The sequence below is a fragment of the Passer domesticus genome, chromosome 27 (genome assembly GCF_036417665.1).
Source record: "Passer domesticus isolate bPasDom1 chromosome 27, bPasDom1.hap1, whole genome shotgun sequence".
NCBI classification, from domain to species: Eukaryota; Metazoa; Chordata; class Aves; order Passeriformes; family Passeridae; genus Passer; species Passer domesticus.
This window is the reverse complement of record NC_087500.1, coordinates 1,539,326-1,553,721: the sequence shown is the minus strand read 5'-3', so window position 1 is coordinate 1,553,721 and position 14,396 is coordinate 1,539,326. Positions and strand designations below refer to the sequence as shown.

The window sequence follows — 14,396 nt, the reverse complement described above, 5'->3', positions numbered from 1 at the left end:
TGTGACTTGTTTGGGGAAATTCAGTGCTGCAAAGCAACAGAAAACATTCTCTGGTTTTGCATTTACCTAAATCTCATTTCATGTCAAAGGCAGCTGCTCTTGCAGGCTCAGGAGATTCTGTGAAGCCATGCACTTTGTTTGGGAATCTGGAAGTTCCTGGAGTTCTTTCATCCAGCATCACCTTCAGGTGGCTGATGCTCCTCAGGGCCTTGCCAGCTCTCTGGTGTGGGGACAGGCTGTGACACTGTTGGTGACACTCCAGCTCCTGTGTTCAGTGTCCAATTACCCAGAATTGCTTTTACTTTTGCCTGGATGGGTCCCCTAAGCAGCAGCCCTTGTGTCACCTGTCCCCCACTCAGGCTCAGATAGAGGTGCTTCATTTTACAAAGGATGTTGTGACCATCAGCCTGAAACATTGCACCCTTCTCCTAAAGGTGGGAACTGCTGATTTCCAGTTCCTTACACTGATTTTAACAATGACATTTATATCTTTAAAAATAATTCAGTTTAATCCAATCCCTGTCTGTAGGAGAATGGCAGTTAAATATATTTATGTGCTGATCAGCTCCACTTAACACAATATTAGTATTATTTTAGTGCTTCAAATGACAAATCCAGCACAGCTGGGTAAATGGGAGAGCTGCTGTAGAAGCCCATTTTTTCAACATCCAATAAAAGTTCCTGGATGAAGGGCAATGCACAGGACAACTTGCATTTAGTTTCCCAAAAATATAAATGTCACGGTTTCCTTCTTCAAAGCAATATCTGTAAATCACAACATTCAGGGATATATTCATGTTTTCCATCACTTTCCATTTTCCTAGCATCAAAAACTCCTGTCAGTGAATGGGATTAGCTGAGCCTGTGCTGGGGAGGCTCCGGGGGAATTCCTCATTAGCCGGGATTAGCTGCAGGTCGTGTGCCTTGCCAGGGTCGGGTTTCTCTGCCCTGCCTGAGGAGGTGCTCGCTGTGAGCCGAGGCTGGAGCCAGCAGGAAAATCTCCAGCCTGAAAGTTCAGTTGCTTGGAAGATGCCACCCATGGTGGGGTTTTAGAGCTCTGCTCTACCCAGGGTGTGGGAGCAGCTCCTGTGAGTTCTGGGGCTCTCTCTGAACATTAAAAGCAATTTCCAGCATCCCAGCAGCCATCCCGAATCCCTGCTGGGAGGTTGTGGCAGGGCTGAGGTGTCCCAGGCACCTGTGGGTGTGGGTAATGATCCTTTAACTGAGTGTGTGATAAAATCATGTGAGTGCAGTGCCATTCTGTGGTGTAGGAAGGGGGAGGAGGAGGCTGCTGGTGTCACCTGAGCTGAGGACACCCAGACCTTCTCATCCACATGCTTTCTATCAGGCTTTATTTTTTATTCCAATCTCTTTGAATTGGGAACTTCAATGCTGACCCATCTGTTTGGGAATTTTGGACATTTTCAGCAAGAAATAGCTTGGACATTTTAGAACAATTATAGAGGTGACATCTCTCATTGCTGCATTCTGCAGCTGCTTTTGGGCACAAAGGCCCAAAACCAAAAACATTTGGGAATGTTTTGCCTGGGTTCACATTTCTTTGCATCATCCATGAAAGCTTCACGAAGCTGTGTCTTTTAAAAGTTATTCTGGTAGGAATTGTCTTACTTTGAGATTGTGATTCACAAATAAGTGTTTATACAGGGGAAATCTAACATGAGGCTGCTGTGAGCTGTGACATTTTTAGTGAGTTAACAGGAGTTCAAGTCACACTTCCACTGAGTCAGCTGGATTTGGGTTTTTTTTACAATTCAGCTGAATTCCCAGTGGAAATTATGGGAAGCTGGATGAGGTGTTGATGTAGTGGCCACAGAAAGTTCATGTCTGCCTGCAAAGCAGTGTGCAGTGTCCATGAGCTCCCCTGGGAGTTTCCTGGCTCAGGGATGGGCATCTCCTGCCAGAGCCCAGGAGAGATGGGAGGATCCAGTGGTGCCTTGCAGGAGCAGGCATGTGAAATCTGGGTCATGTTTCTGCCCTTGGTGCCCAGCAGGAAGCAAAGGTGCTTGGCAGGAGCTCAGTGCCCTCATCCTTGGTGTGCCAGGGCAGGGAGCAGCTCCTGGGAGCTCTGGGTGGCTACAGCCTCCCTGCCTGAGGAGAGAGGTGGGTGTGGAAGGGAAGGATTATATTTCCATTTCCATTTTACATCCTCAGCCCCTCAGGCTCTAGAGGATGTCTGGAGTGAGCAGTGCAGGGCACTGAGGGTTTCCTGGGTGCCCTTCCCCTGAGCTGACCCAGCTGTGGTCACCTCCCCGTGCTCCCTCCTGTGTGGGGTCCTCCCCATGTGGGTGATCTGAGCCCCCAGGGAAGGTGCCCAAGGCCCATCCTGTTCCCAGGGGTCATTCCCTGCCCTCCCAGGGGTTGTTCTGCCTGGCTGCCCACGCGCTGGGATCAGGGAGTTGCTGCCCTGCTCTCCAGTGCTGTCTGTTCCCTAATCCCCACAGTGTGTGAGCCACAGCCCTTGGGTTCCTTCAGGATTCCTGGAGGGAAGGGGGAGTTAAAAGAGCAGTCAAAAGCAATCCCTGCAGAACTCCAGCAGAAAATCACTTGCCTGAGGATAATTTTATATTTTCCATCGCTCTGTGGGACCTGTCAGCCAATTTTAATCATTAGTGTGTCCTGGATTCATTTCCCTTAGTTCTGGGCCTTACCCTGGAGCTCAGGTACTGATGGAGCAGGAATTCACCCAGGGGGATCTCAGACTGCCCAGGGGCTGTGGCTCCAGGTCCTGCCCCACACAGGGCTCCTGGTGGTGCCCAGGTCCTGGCAGATCACATTGCCCTGTCCCTTCCTCCTGCCCTAGGTGCTGGCCATGTGCTCCATCCCTGCATTTCACTGCATGAGGGAGGTGGCAGCAATTCCTTTGGTCGGGGAACTGGAGAGGTTTGGGTGTTGGATGTAGTGTCACCTGCACGTGTGTCACTGTAACACAGGAATGTGGCTGGGCAGGTGGAATTTATACAGAAATTACATATGTAAATTGGGGAAAATACATGTGTATACACATGGCACATATCCCAGAGTCCTGGGGTGGCTGAAAGGGACCTCAAAGCCCATCCAGTGCCACCCCTGCCATGGCAGGGACACCTTCCACTGTCCCAGGTGGCTCCAAACCCTATCCAGTCTGGCTTTGGACACTGCCAGGGATCCAGGGGCAGCCCCAGCTGCTCTGGGCACCCTGTGCCAGGGCCCAAAATATCTGCAAGAATTAGGGAAAACAGAAAAAATACATTCATATTTATGTAAAAGGTAGGAAATTCTGTGTATATACTTCTGTGTACAGAGGTGTAAAAAAACCTGGGGGAAATCTGTGTGTGCCCTCAGATTTCAAACCAGCTGAGACAGGCCCAGCTTTCCCAGGCTTCCATTCCAAGCCAGACTTGCCTGGGGAAGCACATCCCAAAACCCCTCTGTGGTTCCCTCAGCACATGGGGACACAACTGGGATGAAAGCTTTTTCTGCTGAATTCTGAGCAGAGCAGGAGCCTGGGAGGGAAGAAGCAGGGTCACACCTCAGTGGGGTCACACCTCAGTGGGGTCACACCTCAGTGGGGTCACACCTCGGTGGGGTCTCCAGAGGCTGCTCATCCCTTGGGGTGGGTGTAGGGAAACCCAAAGCTGAGCTGGGGCTGGAGGAGACACCTCAGGGCATTCAGAACAGCCTTTTTTAGGGGAAAAAGAGCACTTGGCTTCCCTGGCATTGAAAGCTTCAGCCACAGAACTGGAACTGCTCCAGTGTGGGGATGAGGAGTTGTTCCCCTCACACCCTGCACTGCAGAGTCACTGTCAGGTAAATCCTCCCAGAACTGCAGCAGTCTGGGGATGTTGGATCTGTTTGGTACAAAGAGAACTCGCAGATGTTTTCTCCTGGTGTTTTGCTCTTTGCACCAGTGGTGGCAAACAGAGCTTCTGCAAACACAGAGGAGTGCGAGGGTGGAAGTGCTGCCATTATCTCAGAGATGCTGTTTGAGGGGATGCTCTGGAGCTGAGCAGTGATTTTGTAATTTAGTGTGAGTGCAGAGGGGTTTGGCAGGGAGATGGAGACAAACACCCCATAAATACCCATTTCCAGCCCACTGTGAGAGAGCAGGAACATTTGGTACATTTTTGGTCCTGTCTGTAAACAAAGCCGGGGGAAATTCCACTTGGGGTGATTTTGATTGTTTAGGGAAAAAATGCTCGGCTCAGTGATGAGCCTGGTCTGGGACACAAATCATTTGATTAAAATAGATTCAAAATTTTTTTATTTGTTTTTTTTGGGTTTTTTTTTTTTTTTTTTTTGTTTGTTTGGTTTTTTTTTTTTTTTTTTTTTTCCCACTGATGTGGAGAACCAAACCTTTGCCTCAGACCCAGGAATCAGGTGATCAGGGGTTAAATCTTCAATCTGTTATATAGAGATGCTTTTTCCTGTCAAAACTGAGCTGTTTTTAATCAATTTAAGGTTGTTCCTTCCTTTTAAAGCTGTTTACCTTTCTGTGGTAGAAACCTTGATTAACTACTGAGGTTTGGGGAGCATCTTCTGTGTAGCCAGGGTCAGTGGGAGGGGACCATGGGGACATTAGTGATGGAATTTGGGGACAAAGGAAGGAGGAGGAGCCCAGACTGGTTCAGGAGAACAGGAGCACAGCCCAAAGCCTCTCCCCAAGGAAATAACCATGTCCTGGGGCAGAGCCTGCCCTCAGGGGAGGGGTGGCATCCCTGGCATCACAATCTGTCACTTAAGCTTTGAGGAGATCCCTGAGCTGATGGGGGCTCCATCATTTTTAATCTATTTTTAGGTGAATTCTGCTGGGTTTTGGGGGGAGCCTGAACCCCCAGGTAGCAGCTTTTAAGCACCAAGTGCTTGACCCTGCAGAAGGGCAGTGGCAAAGGGAAAGCAGTTTCCTTATACAAAATAAATGAGGAAATAAACAAACTGGAAAGATTGGCCTAATTCTCTTGGCTTGCCTTTGTGACTTCAAAGAAATTTCTAGGCTTCAGCTGAGATTTCCCTTTGATTTGTGGTGTGTATAAAGTTGGACAGGGCTTGGAGCCGCCTGGGACACTGGAAGGTGTCCCTGCCATGGCAGGGGTGGCACGGGGTGGTCCTGAGGGTCCTTTCCCACCCAAACCATTCCATGGCTCCCCAGTGATCAGCTCTGGTAGTTCCTCTGTCCACCTCACAGTTGTAACTTGGGTTAAGAAATGGGTTTTCCTTGGGAAAACAAATGAAAGATTTGTTGTTTTAAGTGACTCCAGGGCATGGAGAGGTGGAATTACAGCACTCTGCTGAGACTGTCTGTGGTTTCATTCTTTTACATCCTGGAAAACTCTTGCTGCAACTTTTTCCAAACACTTGTCCTGTGGGAAGGGAACTCATTAAGAAGAGGATCATTCCCTGCCTTAAAACTCCTCTTCCACTGCTGCTGCTGCTCATCCTCCATCTCTGAGTGGGTTCCTGGCCAGGGAAGCCTCCCCAGCTCTCATTCCTGTGGAAAAGTTTTTTTTTTGTTGCACTTCTCAATGTCTTCCCGACATGGAAAAATATATTTGTCTCCCTCAGTGTTGGATTAAGCCTTTTTCTGACCCAGAGATGGGGCAACTGAGAGGTGTTTTAAAAACTTTATTCCATTTTCAGTCTCATGTGAAGGGTGAGACAGTACAGATGTTATAATTCACACTATTACAATGAAAAAGTAACTATTTTAAAATTACAATACATTATAAGTGTTTCTTAGCTTATCAGCTTTTGCTACACCATGCTGTAAATACCTTAAAGCAAATAATCTAAAATTACCCCTCATGAACTTTATTACAATGCATCTTTCACAGTTCTATTTCTCCAAAGTATCCAGTCTTATTTGCAAAGCCACCCTTTGAAACTTGTTTCTAGTTCCATTTCTCTCTCAGCACTGTCTGTCCTATTCCAGGGCATTTCTAAGTCAGCATTTCTTGTCTCAGAGATAAGACACAGATACACACAGACACACACAGATACATTCTATGTAAACCTTCTATCAGACTTTAAGAATTTTCTACAAATTCATTTCCCACACCTCACTCCTGGATTTGTGACACTGGGAACACAATGAGCTCAAGGGAGGGGTTTGGGCTCTCCCCAGGCTGATGAGTTTCTGTGAATCCTTTATTTGAGTCCAGGCCTCTGCATCTAAAAGTCAATTCTTGTGTCTGATAACATAAATAGTAACAATTAATTGTGTTTCATGGTCTTTCTTTGAGTCCAGAGAGGTTTTTTGGTCAGTTTTCCTTCCCTAATCTGCCTGTGCCCTGCTATTCTTGTGTGTCAGCACCAATTTTGTACAAAACCCTCTGGGAAGTGGATTCAGTTTTATTCCTTTTTATCCTTTATTCCAGCAGCCCTGTGTAAATTTGGTGCTTTTCCTTCTCTGAGCAGCTCCTGGATGCTAAAGCTCCATGTCCAGGGTCCTCCTGGGAGGGAGCTCTTGGTAAAAATGAAGTTCTTGGGGCTTGAGGTGCTGAAGGAGATTGATATTCCCGTGGTGCCACTTGGGGTTTTCTGGAATTGTTCTGTGTTCAGGAATCTTCCCCAGGGCACTTAAAAGTCCTGGATTGCTTTGGGAATTTGGATCCAGGTTTCCTCAGTAACTGTAATTCCTGGGAAATAGATCTCCAGTGACCCAAAAATCCTCTTGAGTGCCCAGAGGTGCTCCCCAGAGATGCAGAAGTCCCCTCCAGTGGCCACAGGTCCCCTCCAGTGGCCACAGGTGCTCTCCAGCCCACCACCCCAGTGTGATATTGTACAGATAATGTTTGTTCTCACTGACCTTCTGCAGAGTTCTTTGAGTTTCCCAGTTCATTCCCTGGCTCCAGCTAAAGGATCTGCTGGGTTAAACAGGTGAATCCTTTCCATCCTTGGACAAGCTAATGCTCTAGGGTGAAACTGGATTTTTCATGGTCTGGGGGAAAAAAAACAGCATTGGGAGTGTCAGAAGAAGTGAGCCAGTCCTGGAGAAGAAAACTGAGAGCCATCCTCCTCCTCATCCTCCTCCTCCCCACTCAGGTTTCAGAAGCCTCAGACCCCTAAATATGAACATTTTATTTTTAGAGCCCTCAGCATTTTCTGTCATTTTATGAGGCTCTGTCCAGCTCCCTGCTCTCCTTGAGACATTGATGATCAGAAAGCAATGAAGGTAATCAGCCCTGAGGATCTGGAGTTCCTGCATCCTACATCCCACAGCCACCCTTCCCAATCCAGCTTCCCTTTTGCTGCTGGGAACTGGGGATTTCCTTCAGCACAGGCACTGATGTGGGAATAGGAAAATGGAAGTTTATCATATTACAAACCTCTTCCTGATCTGGCTCTGGGCTCTGCTCAGTGTACTCATTATCACAAATTATTATTTTCAATCTTGAGCCACAGCTCTTGGTGCTCATTCAGCACTTGGAAAGTTTGATATGAAAAGTTTGACACGAATCTTCACTTTTTTCTTTTCCTGGAAATGTTCAGAAACCCCGTGGGTGGGGCACTGCAGTGATGAGCAGGGAGCTGGAGTGACAGTTGGACTTGATGATCTCAGAGGTCTTTTCCAGCTTTAATGATTCTGTGATTCCATGAACCATCACCCTGCCCCCGTTAAAACCTGACAGAAGCAGAAAGCAGCTCCTAAAAAGTGTTGGATGGTACAAACATAGCCCCAAATCCTCTGCTGCATCCCAAAATCACAGAATCCCAGAACGGTTTGGGTTGGAAGGGACCTCAAAGCCCACCCAGTGCCAGCCCTGCCATGGCAGGGACACCTCCCACTGTCCCAGGCTGCTCCAGCCCCAGTGTCCAGCCTGGCCTTGGGCACTGCCAGGGATCCAGGGGCAGCCCCAGCTGCTCTGGGCACCCTGTGCCAGGGCCTGCCCACCCTGCCAGGGAACAATTCCTCATTCCCAATATCCCATCCATCCCTGCCCTCTGGCAGTGGGAGCCATTCCCTGTGTCCTGTCCCTCCATCCCCTGGAAATCCTCTCCATGTTTCCTGTGGCTCCCTCAGGCCCTGCAAGGCCACAATGGGGTCACTTCTGGTCTCCTGTCCAGGTGAACACCCCCAGCTCTCCCAGCAGAGCTGCTCCATCCCTGGCATCATCCTGGAGCCTCCTCTGGGCTCTCTGCAGCACCTCCAACCCCCCCCTGGGCAAGTGGGCTCTCACCTGAGCAGGGCAGAGGGGGCAATCCCTGTCCCCTGGTGCCCAGGCTGTGGGGTCAGCCCAGGACAGGGTTTCTGGGCAGGGCTGTCACTGTTGAGGTGGCCTCAATACCCAGAGTGTCCCCATACAATTTCAGAAAGCTTCAGCCCATGCAGAGCAACATCCTGTCCCATCAGAAGGTTCAGGCATCCGTCCTTGTTCTTTAGCCCAGCCCTTTGTACCCTCGTGTCCATGCAGTGCCCTGTGTGCCCTCTGTTCCCTGGGTGCTTGTCAGCACACCGGGGCACTCCCTGGCTCACTGCTGGCAGTGTCACCTGCCCTGCACAGCTGTGCCACTGGGGATGAGGCTGGGCCACAGCCCCCCCAGTCACCCCAAACTGTGCCCACCCCGGGCCGTGCCCAGCTGTGCCCCCAGCCCCGGGTGGGCTCCGTGTGTGGCTGCAGCACTGGGGGTGTCCATGGTGCTGATCCTGCCTCGGTTCCTTCTCCAGCCCTGCTCCGAGCCTCTCCCTGCCTGAGCAGAGGGCACAGCCTGGCCTGGCACAGCCTGGCCTGGCACAGCCTGGGCTGCCCTGCCTGGGCTGCCCTGCCTGGCCTGGCACAGCCTGGCCTGGCACAGCCTGGGCTGCCCTGCCTGGGCTGCCCTGCCTGGCCTGGCACAGCCTGGCCTGGCACAGCCTGGCCTGGCACAGCCTGGCCTGGCACAGCCCGGGCTGCCCTGCCTGGGCTGCCCTGCCTGGCCTGGCACAACCTGGCCTGGCACAGCCTGGCTGCCCCAGCAGCTGCCCTGGCACACGAGCTGGGCACTGGGAACAGCCCAAAGCTCAGCCACAGAAAGGCTGGACGTGCTGGGTTGGTTTGGGGAAGGGGTTGAGGTTGCCATGTGCCCTGGTGGGAGGGCAGAGGGATGTGGAGCTCCTGGAGAGGGAGAACCCCCCTGGGTGTGCAGCCCTGAGCTGCTGCTGCTGCAAACAGCCCCTGGGGACACAGAACAGACACAGATGGGTTTTGTGTCAGCACAGAGCTCCCAACCTGAGCAGCCTCTGCTGAGCTCAGTGCCCAGCACCTCTGCTCCCAGCGCTGGCATCCAGCCCAGGCTGGTCCTGGCTCCTCCCTGGGCTCTGGGGAGGGGCTGGGCTGGGCTGGCAGCCCCAGGAGCTGCTCACAAAGCTTCAGGCACCAAAAACGCCTCATGGGTGATGCTGAAACACTCCCAGGAGTTGTGCAGCCCCTTTGTTTCCCACCTTGGTTTCCCACCTTGCCACTCATTATTCCCAGTAAAGGTCTTGGTGTGCTCCATGGGCCAGGGCCTGAGCCAAGCTTAGCAAAAGCTTTGCCTTAACTGCACTCCTGCAGTTTGGGGAGGGCTCTCAGTGTCAGTCCCAAAGAGGTTTCTGTAAAAATGAGGACAGCAATGCTTTTCATGGCCTGAATATTTTTAGGGACATGGGCATTTAATAAAGAGGATCAGTAGATTGGTCATGTTTGAAACAATAAGGAAGCTATGCATTTTTCTCTTTAATATTCAAGGGAATATTAAATGTTGATATTGATAAATATATTAGATATTTGATCCAGCATTTTTTGCATTCTTACATAAAACAAAGTATCATGAAAATTCACATTTACAAAGCTTTCCTGCTCTTTTGCTCTGTGGCATCTTCAGCAGAGCCAAAACTGCTCTTTTCAGTTTCCTTTCCTCCCATTCTCTTCTGGCTCAGCTCATTGCATCTCCTGAGCTCAGACTTGAATTGTTCTCCAAAAGGCTTTTCTGTGACTGCTCTGTCAGAAATCATTGGGATCCCAGAAAATTATTCTGTTTAATGATTTCAGTCTATTTAGTGATTCTAATTAATGATTTTTCACATAACTCAAATATTATGCTTAGAGGGGAGATTTGGGGTTGGGTTTTTCCAGGATGTTTGGAGGATCTCGCTGATAAAATCTGAATGTGCTGAAGACCCTGAGCTTTGGACTTGGCATTTTTGGAAATGTCTGAGGATCTTTTTAATCAGATACTAAATATTTGGCAATAAAATTGGCTCCCAACAATTCCTTCTGAAGCTGAGGTCAAATAAATTAGAACTTAAACATGGCTGCATTGGAAAAACAAGGCAAAAACATTTATTGCTTGACAGATTTTAGAGCTTTTGGTTTTTTTTTTTTTTGCAAAAGATACAGAACTGAATCTGTGAGTTAAAAGTTAAAGCTTGTACAGTAAAGCAGGCTGGAAAAAAATCATGTTCCTGGTGTAAAACTGAAGTAGATCAACTCAATCCACTGAGCCTGCAGTGTTGCTCTCCTTATAAATCCTCCTACACCAGGCTGTCATTTTTTACCCAAATTTCTGTGTTTAGTCCATGGCTCTCCTCTTTCCCCTTTGCTCTGCTAAATTCCTAAATTAAGCTGTGTTGGGTTTTTGATGTAATATAAGAAAGATTTGCATAAGTGCAGCTATGGTAATTTCGTGGTGAGTTTTAATGTGTTGGCTTCATTTCAGCCCTTCAGATCCTTAAATCACTTTTGATTAGCTGTTGCTTAAACATTGCTTTTTTCCCCCTTTTAAAAACAGATGCATTGAGGATGAGCTGAGGTGAATTTCGTGTAAATCTGCTTTGTTGCTGGAGTCAGGCTGAGAGCCTTTGCTCCTGCCCAGAGCTGGGTGCTGGGTGTAATATTTATTATCCAAATGGGATGGTTTAGTGCTGAATTAAGTGAGAGGAAAAAAATGGAGGGGAGTGCTGGTGTGGAAAACCCAATTTTCTTCCCCCAAATAAAGAAACTTTTTACAGTGAGGGTGGGCAGGCCCTGGCACAGAGTGCCCAGAGCAGCTGGGGCTGCCCTGGATCCCTGGCAGTGCCCAAGGCCAGGCTGGACAGGGCTGGGAGCAGCCTGGGACAGTGGAAGGTGTCACTGCCATGGCAGGGGTGGCACTGGATAGACTTTAGGGTCCCTTCCCATTCTGGGATAAATCCCACTCAGAGCAGCCAGCTGGATTTTGGGCTCCTCTCCCCACCAGATGTGGTGGCAGGGTCCTGATGGTGCTGCTCTTCCCCTCCCAGGAAAGCTCTGGGAATTGTGTTATTCCCAGTTTCTGTGCCTTGCTGGGCTCTGAGCTCTGGGATCCCTTCCAGGTGCTTAAAAAAAAAAATATTCCATGGTGGAAAATGTCACCTGAAAGGCTCTGACGTGGAAAAGTGCTGAGGCACCAGGCTGAGGGCAGGGCAGGGCTGGGAGTGATCCAGTGCCAGCCTGGGCTGCCTCAGCACTGGGGCTTGGAGGGTGCAGGGGACCCCTTCCCTTCCCTTCCCTTCCCTTCCCTTCCCTTCCCTTCCCTTCCCTTCCCTTCCCTTCCCTTCCCTTCCCTTCCCTTCCCTTCCCTTCCCTTCCCTTCCCTTCCCTTCCCTTCCCTTCCCTTCCCTTCCCTTCCCTTCCCTTCCCTTCCCTTCCCTTCCCTTCCCTTCCCTTCCCTTCCCTTCCCTTCCCTTCCCTTCCCTTCCCTCCCCTCCCCTCCCCTCCCCTCCCCTCCCCTCCCCCAAACCCCACTGTAGGACTGGGCAGTCACTGGTGTGGGTGCTTTGACATTGATTTCTTCAGCAAAAAGGTCCTGAGAGGTGGGAGAAGAATCTGAAAGGAAAGAGGATAAAGCTCTGATCCCATTAAACCCTGGGCCCTGAAATCCCAGCCTGCATTTCCCATTGTCCCCATCCTTGCCCTGAGCACCCAGAGCCATGCTGGGAGCCAGAGCTGCTCTGTGTGCTGCTGCTGATCCAGGAGCACACAGCTGCTGTCAGGAGGCTGCCACACATTTTCCCTGGAATTCTGCCCACCTCGCTGCTCTTCCATCAGTTCTTTCCTTCTCCAGCATTTCCCTCGGTTAAGGGCCCCAGTGACTGACAGCAAACAAAACACAACAGCAAAAGCTCCATCGTGATCATATTTACTGGTGACCTACTTAAAATGCTCTTTCCTCCTGCTCTGGTGTGTGCTGCAGTGCTGCTGGCTGGAGTCTCCAGGGAATTGCTGCTGGAATGATAATGAATGCACAACGTGGCCCCTCGCTTGTTTAACTGGAGTCTCTCAAAGACATGGTTTATTTTTTATTGCATCATTTAGACTTCCTTTTTCTCCCCCACTTGTGATGTATTATTCCCATTTTTGGTCTCCCTGCTTCGTGCTCTGACTGCAGGCAGAGCTATTGTTTGAAGTGATGCCATTAAATCATGGGATGCCTTAATCTTTTGATAATTTTTCTGTTTGTTTTTCAGGAAAATTAGGCTTTTAGCTTTCTCCTGGAGAGTCTGAGCTGTGTTGTCAAAGGCTTGTGTTGAGCATAATTTCTTTTTCTGGTGCAAATACTCTAGCAGAGGTGATTATTTATTTAACAAACGCTTTACACCTGCTTTGGTACATTTTTGTAGGGTTGTTGTCAATGGGATTGCAGTGCAGGATGGGAAGTCATCAGCATTTTGCATATTCATGGAATCCTGGAATGGTTTGAGAGGGGAGGGATTTAAAGCCCATCCATTCCCACCTCCTGCCATGGCAGGGACACCTTCCACTAACCCAGGCTGCTTCTTGGGCACTGCCAGGGATGCAGGGGCAGCCCCTGCTGCTCTGGGCACCCTGTGCCAGGGCCTGCCCACCCTCACAGGGAACAATTCCTCATTCCCAATCTCCCATCCATCCCTGCCCTCTGGCAGTGGGAGCCACTCCCTGTGCCCTGTCTCTCCATGCCTTGTCCCCAGTCCCTCTCCAGCTCTCCTGAGCCCCTTCAGGCACTGGAAGGGGCTCTGAGCTCTCCCTGGAGCTTCTCCAGGTGAGCCCCCCCAGCTCTCCCAGCCTGGCTCCAGAGGGGCTCCAGCCCTCAGAGCATATTTGTGGTCTCATCTGGACTTGCTCCAACTTTTTATTGCACCTCTCAAGTCTTCTGGTTTTCCTCTTTACCAATTAATTTAGAGGAAGGTTTGGATGTTCCTGCTCACTCCCCGGTGCCCTGCACTGCTCTGGTTGGGGAGGATGGGGCTGTGTGTGCTGTAATTTGTGAATTTAGGGTTGAGTGTGTCCATGGAATGGTAAATTAATTGTACCTTTGCAAAGAATATTATGCCCCATCCCTGGCAGTGCCCAAGGCCAGGCTGGGTGGGGCTTGGAGCACCTGGGACAGTGGGAGGTGTCCTTGCCATGGCAGGGGTGGCACTGGGTGGGCTTTAAGGCCCCTCCCAGCCCAAACCATTCCATGGTTCTGTAATTCTGTGAATATCAGGATGTAGCAATTCACTGAACCTATGGATAAGGGATCACACCTGAAATGTTCTTTTCTGGTGACTATGAACCCTTCTGGGCTCACACAGAGCAGGCTGTGTTTCCTGAATTCCCTGACCTCAAATCCAAACAGAATTCCTAAGCACATGGATAAAAATGCATAGAATAAACTCTGCCTCCTGTCTTCTGCATTTGCTGGCACCCAAGAGCTGTGTTATTAGAGCAGTGCCCTGGGCTTAGGTGTAAATAACAAACTCGGCTTCTTGAACTCCATAGGGTCACAGATTCAGGTTGGAAAAGCCCTCCAAGATCTGAGTGCAGCTGTTCCCCAGCAGTGCCAAGGCCAGCTCTGACCCCTGTCCCCAAGTGCCACATCCACAGGGCTTTTAAACCCCTCCCTGGATGGGGACTCCAGCCCTGCCCTGGGCAGCCTGTTCAGATAATTCTCCAGATAATTGAGATAATTCCTGTTTTCTCAGCAAACACTCTTGCACTGGGGGTTATTTTCACAGGCTGCCTGGGGGTCGAGAGGTGCTGCGGGAACATTTGCCACCCTCTGCCAGCCAGCTCTGGGGTTTCTGCCCTGTGCTCCCCTCCCAGGGCAGCACTTTGCTCTGTGCTGTCCCCACAGAGGTGACAGTAATCATGGAGGAGGCAGGACAAGAGGGAATCAGCTCCACTGTAAAACCACTCAGGATCTGTGGAAATTCATTCAGCCTCGGGCTCCAAATGAGGCTGTAAGGAATGTTGAGTTCTCCTCTAGGAGGGGAGGAGGAGCTGGTCAGGAGCACAAACATGGGAACAGCCCAGTGCTGCTTTGGGAGGAGGAACTCACCCCTGGTGTCCCCTCAGTCCATGGCCACGGTGTCCCCTCCAGCTGGGAGAACTCAGTGGTGGCTGGGCTTTGTAAAGTGAGTTTGGAGCCTTTGGAATGGGTGTTGCTCCCTAGGGAAACTGGGA

At 50.2% G+C, this 14,396-nt stretch overlaps 1 protein-coding gene and 1 long non-coding RNA gene across 5 annotated transcripts in view; one reads left to right on the top strand and one right to left on the bottom strand.

Annotated features, from left to right (window-relative positions):
* MYO1D (myosin ID) overlaps positions 1–14,396 on the top strand; it is a 155,700-nt gene that overhangs the window by 100,617 nt on the left and 40,687 nt on the right. Inside the window, exon 22 of one of the 3 annotated variants that reach the window (XM_064400168.1) lies at positions 12,166–12,643. The exons of the other annotated variants lie outside the window; for them this stretch is intronic. Coding sequence (XP_064256238.1) covers positions 12,166–12,241 — 76 coding nt within the window. The 3' untranslated portion in view covers positions 12,242–12,643. Of the gene's footprint in view, positions 1–12,165; positions 12,644–14,396 lie in introns of those variants that run through there. 3 annotated transcript variants of the gene reach the window in all.
* On the bottom strand, positions 5,498–8,605 carry LOC135286931 (uncharacterized). Of its 2 annotated transcripts, none has more exons than XR_010350907.1 (3): positions 8,175–8,605; positions 6,803–6,934; positions 5,498–6,632 (listed from the first exon to the last, which is right to left on the bottom strand). It is a non-coding gene; the product is annotated as an uncharacterized LOC135286931 (long non-coding RNA). The 2 variants fall into 2 exon arrangements; XR_010350906.1 differs by lacking the exon at positions 8,175–8,605 and adding an exon at positions 7,323–7,741.